The sequence below is a fragment of the Pundamilia nyererei genome, unplaced genomic scaffold (assembly GCF_000239375.1).
Source record: "Pundamilia nyererei isolate P.nyererei 1_Seehausen unplaced genomic scaffold, PunNye1.0 scaffold00029, whole genome shotgun sequence".
In the NCBI taxonomy this organism is placed as follows: domain Eukaryota; kingdom Metazoa; phylum Chordata; class Actinopteri; order Cichliformes; family Cichlidae; genus Pundamilia; species Pundamilia nyererei.
The window spans coordinates 4487483-4493482 of NW_005187430.1; the positions used below are offsets into that span (position 1 = coordinate 4487483).

At 42.6% G+C, this 6000-nt stretch overlaps 1 protein-coding gene across 1 annotated transcript in view; it reads right to left on the minus strand.

Annotated features, from left to right (window-relative positions):
* The window catches only part of ap5s1 (adaptor related protein complex 5 subunit sigma 1), a 6162-nt gene extending 3525 nt beyond the window's left edge, over window positions 1-2637 (minus strand). The window contains exons 1-2 of the mRNA XM_005728670.1: window positions 2351-2637; window positions 832-1123 (exon numbers count right to left, since the gene is read on the minus strand). Of these exons, the coding sequence (XP_005728727.1) occupies window positions 832-1123; window positions 2351-2532 (474 nt within the window). The 5' untranslated portion in view covers window positions 2533-2637. The remainder of the gene's footprint in view (window positions 1-831; window positions 1124-2350) is intronic.
* Between the last annotated feature and the right edge of the window lie 3363 nt (window positions 2638-6000).

Here is a 6000-nt window from a genome sequence, read left to right on the forward strand (position 1 = left end):
AGTTTAATTTGTCAGCAACTTTCTGCCAGCCCTCTCTCCTTGCTTTTGCAGCCTTTGCAGTGTTCCCTTGCGTTCTGATTAAACTCCTGAAATCCCTCACTCAAGAGTTCTTGCTCTGCTGCCGAAAAATACAGAGCGCGCTTCTTCGACTTTTTCGCCGACCAATCAGAGGGTTGCCGATCAATGTTTCTACTATCGATGCGTAGCCCCTTTTACGACACCCAGTGATCTCACATTACTTCATCCAGCTGTACTAATCGTCAACAGCAGGTGTGTTCGGAGAACCGGATTAGCGAGCTCACAGTTAGCGCGATGATTTGGTCTTGGATGTAGTAAGCGACGTACGAAGAACGGGCCCCAGGTCCAAATTAAACACACATCGAGTGCAACAGAGTGAGTATGCTCACTCTAGAAGAAGTCCAGCTCTCCTAGAGTAGCTACCTGCCTGCTGGAATCTCCTGTGTGGTCTTGAGACTGCTGTGAGACACAGCAAACCTTCATATTGAAACATATTGATGTGTCATCCTGAAGGAGTTGGAGTACCTGTGCAACCTCTGTAGGGTCCTGGTACCAGAAAACAATCAGAAAAGATGAGGCAGGAAAAAAATGTCAGGGGCCTCGACCTGTAAAACCTGTTTTGGGGGTTGTCTCATTTTTGCCCCTCTAGTGCACCTACTCTTAATTTCAAAGCAACTGAAACTTATTTACAACCTACTGCTACTTAGCTGACCAGCTCAGTATCCCAGAAACTTAACTGACTTGATGGTGTACGCTGATTAAAAAGTGTTCCTTTCATTTTTTTGAGCAGTAGAATGTGTGTCCACGGCTCACCTCGCTCCCTTGCCCCAGCATGTGCAGGTGCTCCAGGCAGTGGCGGGTCAGGTTGCGCAGTGTTCCCTCAGCCAGCAGCAGGTTCTCGTGAGGCTCACAGACGAGCGTGAAGCCCAGACTCTGAACCCCCAGCCACAGAGCGCTCGTCTCCTCGGAGAACGGGTCTCCGGCTCTGAGCCGCACCACGCCGCAGTCGGCGTCCTGCAGAGCCAGATTCTCTTCGCCCGGCAACGTCTCCACTATCAGCCGACCCGAGGCTTCCCGGGACAGAGAGATAGCACTCCGGACTTGTCTGAGACACAAAAAGTGTTTTGCCATTAGTTAGGATGCTTTCATAGTCACAATAACTTTGGGACTCATTTTAATTTGAGCTATTTAACCAGTTTTACTGATAACATTAGAACAACCGTTGTCTTTGACAGTAGTAATCACTAGTTACAGGCTGGAACAGGAGAAAAACAAAACACACACACACACACAATGATTCATGAGTCACTGAAAAAAAATATTATTGTCTGGCATTTTACATTGTGTGTTCCCATCAAAATAGCAGGATGCTTTATATGAGAAAACAGAGAGATGATGGTGAAAGAACTGCTATTATGAGTTATCAACAAGAATAAATCCTAAAAATCACTAGAAATAAAGCCAGGGTGCTATTTTCACTATTTTTTTAAATTACCTTCATACAATTAGCAGTAAAAAAAAAAATTGCTCAAAAGCCAAAAATGGCTCTAGGTACTCTGGCAGGTAAATTCATTTTTTTAAAGCATTGAGACTGAGGCCATCTCGGTGTCTGGCAGACCATCTGTATAACAAGTAGTCCTGTGTTCTTGAGTCTAAACATAGCTCCTGTGCTCATCGCTGGATAGATCTTCATGACACTGCATGACGAATATGAATAGAGCATTCAAAGAGCCTTTTGAACAATACTGTATATGACAAACATCAACAGGCAATGCAGGGACACGAACAGACGCCACTCAACAGAATACACTGGCTGCATGTCTTTATCTGGACAGGTGTTAGTTCCAAAACATGAAAAGAAAACGCACATCAGCTATCAGAGCTGACTGAGACATTTATTCAGGAGGAAACAAAAACATCTTTGCCCCCTGCAGTCTCTGCATGAACTGCTGAATCCTGTTGTAAACACGAGGGAATAGTGTACATCAGATGCATCCACAAAGCGGAATCAGAAGACTACCACAACAGGTCCACTGCGCAGGCCTGGGGCTCTCACTCTGTCTACCTGGTGGAAAATGAATGAAGCTCAAGTAATGGGACAGAGCCTTGGGCTGTCAAGTCGTTTCCACTATGTTAATGTAATGCAAAAACACAGAAAGGTGATTAACTGAATTTAATTATGTCTGCTGTCCTTATCTCTTCACTCCTACAGGCAAAATTACACAAAAAGGGCTTAATTAAAGTGTCCACTTCTGTCCCAATCTGTGGATGTCCAGAAAAAAAATGACTTCGAATAATGATTTATTTTTAACTGTTAACCACAAACACCCACCTGGCTACTGCGGTCACCCTCTCCTTCTGCAGAAGCCTTCTTTCCTCCGGGCTGAGGTCTCGGTGCCGCTCGGACAGGACTCCGTCATCTGGACCGAAAACCCGGGAGTACAGAACACGGCTCTCCCCGGCAGACAGAGCACTCACCGGGCACACGGTGTGGATGAGGAAACACCGAACCATGCTGTCGTACTAGGGGAGAAAAAGTTATCCAAACAGAGCTTTTTACTTTATTTCTTTTGAATCGTTGTTTACACTGCTGATTTTAAGCACTTCCGCATTGGTCAGCTGACCAGTCTCGTGCACTGTTGCTTTTCATAAATATAACCACCAGAGGTCGCTCGCAGTCAGCGACTCCCACATATGCTCCCAGCAGTGTTATTCAGAGCCATACAGTATCTTTGAAGACTGTTTGTTTGTTTGTTTACACTTACAAATGATTGTTTTTAAACGGCAGCATGGAGCTGTGTGGTGGCTGTGTGTAAAATCAGAATGGTTTAGCCAGAATAGCATTGCTTTAGCTGACAGTCTATAGTACACTGATCATAGACAATACGATCAATAATTCTGAACGTAACATTCTATTGAACAGGTCACATGTGAAATTAAATACTCCTGCTTTCAGCTCAACATACCTCACTAACTCAATAGTCTCTTTCTTCCTAGTACAGCTCTCAGGACTGAGGGACAGGAGAGGCTGCAGAGAGGCTGAGTGAGAACAGAGGGTTTCGGGGTCTCAGCAGATAAACAGAGGCAGCTGGTAATCCAACAGCTGCTGCTGGTCATGCTTCTTTACACTGAGAGGCCCTCCTCTGTGTGTGTGCATGCGTCTGTCTGTGTGTGTGTGAAGAAGAAAGAGAGCATTCACTCTGCTTTGTTAGCATTCACTCCACCATCCTGTTAACCTCTTCACCCTCAGCCCTGAACTTACTTGGTGTAACTGAAACACAGTGTAACAAGACCTGGGGATAGTTCTAGCTCTTCATAGGATTTTATTTTATTTTATTTTATTTTATTTTATTTTATTAAAAGAACTGCTGATTTTATGACATTCAGAACTCCGTATGTCATTATTACAACTCTAACAGCTGGTAGAGAGTAGCATCATGAGGCTGTTAGCAGTCTGGCTTTATTATTAGGTAATAGGGACTCATGTTAGTTCACCACGTTGGTCCAGAATGAAACATCTCAGTAGGTATTTTAGGGATTTCTAGGCTAGACTAAACTAGACTCCTTAGCATCAGGCAGGAAATCCTGGAAATCCTTATTTTGATCCAAAAGGCCACAGCAAACAAGTAACATAGGCAAGAAAGAAGGACTGTATTTCTCCCATATTAGCTTCTCTTCATTGGTTCCAGGTAAAATCTAGAATGTCATTTTAAAAACCCTTTTAAAAAGTCTCTTCTCACATGCAATTTGACATGACGATGAGACCCTGTCATATGTTACAGATCGTTTAGTGTCATATTATCCCAATAAAGCACCCTGCTCTCAGAGTGAAGGCTTACTTGCTGTTCCTAGAGTTTTCAAAAGTAGAATGGGAGGGACAGCCTTCAGTTTTCAGGCCCCTCTTCTGTGGAAACAGCTTCCAGTTTGGATTTGGAAGACAGACACAATCTCTACTTTCAAGATTAGGTTTAAAACTTTCCTTTTTGCTAAAGCATATAGTTAGGGCTGGATCAGGTGACCCTGAATCCTCCCTTAGTTAGGCTACGATAAGTGTAGGCTGCTGGGGGATTCCCATGATGCATTGAGCCCTTCTTCTTGAGTCAGCTTTTCCACTCAAAGTGTGTTTACACACCTCTCTGCATTTAATCATTAGTTATTGTTCATCTCTGACTCTCTTCCACAGCATGTCTTCTATCCTGTCTTGCTCCCCTCTCTCCAGCCGGTTGTGGCAGATGGCCCCGCCCCTCCCTGAGTCTGGTTCTGTTGGAGGTTTCTTCCTGTGGAAGTTTCTCCTTCCAACTTTCGCCAAAGTGCTTGCGCATAGGGGTCATACGATTGTTGGGGTTGGTTGTATTATTTTAGGGTCTACCTTACAATATAAAGCGCCTTGAGCGACTGTTGCTCTGATTTGGCGTTGCATAAATAAAATTGAATTGAATTGAATACAACAACTTCTCGCTGCTTTCGATAGGTTCCACATTTTGGTGATTCATCTTCCTGAATTCAGTGGTACCCTGACTCTTCTTTTAGATATACAGTTTGGTTTAGTTACCTCAGTCAGGTTTAACCTGAAATTAAGCTGTCTTGTTTCATTATTTAGCTAGGACACTCATGTCACCTTTGTTTCTATTGCACATTTAAAACAACAGGAGTTCTATCCAGTTAAAGCAGATGTATTTATACTCCAGGTCTACAAAAACTCAAGTACCATAATTCACATAAAAAACACCAGTCAAATAGAAATGACTATATAAACAATGTCTAAGAATACAAACAGCAGCTGACATAAATGAGCAGGAATAAAACATTCACAATGGACATGACAAAAACCACGAGGCCCCTCAAACTTAACTCAAAGGGAATACAAATAAAAGTAAGTCTTCAGATTTGATTTAAAAACAATCACCTGTTTGACAGGTTTTTATATGGGATGGCAAATTATTCCAGAGCCTGAGGGCTATAAAAACAAAGATGCGGTTGCTTTTAGGCTTTAGGCGAAAAGGGGACGCTGAGAGACGTTGCTGGAGGATGACCTCAGTGACCTCAAACCTGGAGGCAAAATTTGGGCTTAAAACATCCGTGAACTATTGTGGAGCTGATCCTCAGAGGGCTTTTAAAGTAAATAATAAAATTTTAAAAACAACTCTGTTTCACAGGTAGACAGTGCAACTGAGCTAAAAATGGAGGGATGTGTTGTCAGGCAGTTAGAAGTCAAGCAGCAGAGTTGTAAACCAACTACAACTGAGAAAGACACTAATACAGGGAGTTACTGTAACCCCACACAAAAATTACTATCTTTTATTTTGTTTGAGATGTCTCCATATAAGCATACAATATTGTAGCTTAAAATGACAGTCTGTAAAAACTTACTACTAGATGTCTGTAGATTGCAGACTGCAGTCAACACACATGGGATGCTTACCATTTGTTCCAGAAGACAGACCATTAATCTGTAGTGAGTGTACTCAGGCATTAAAGTGACTCTGGACCAAATCTGCCCTGGAGTCTTTTTGCTATCTGGGCAGGCCACTGTTTGCCTCAACTGTCAATATGCAGATGAGAGGCGTCCACGTCTATTTACTTTTAGGAGGCTGTAAAACTTGAATACGAGTTGATGTGTCAGCGATGTTCACTTCTGTTCAATGGCACAGACACTATGATCTTTTTTTGAAGATATCCTGTTAGCTGTTAGCCACCATTAAACTCGGTTAGCCGCTGTTAACTGGTGTTAGAGAAAATTGGAACTTTGAAGTTAATATAACATTATTGGACTTTGGCACTTTGCAAATAAACTCATATGACGTGAGAATGTAATCAAACTGTTTATCAGAGGGAAAGTGTGATTTTTAGGAAACTCCATTAGCTTTCACAATGTTAGCTTATAAACAGCTGTTTGTAAGCTAGCCAGCCTTGAGCTGTCCAGATTCTCTTCTTCTCCACCTTTTGCAAGTCTCCAGACGCATACATAAGATGCGATTAGGT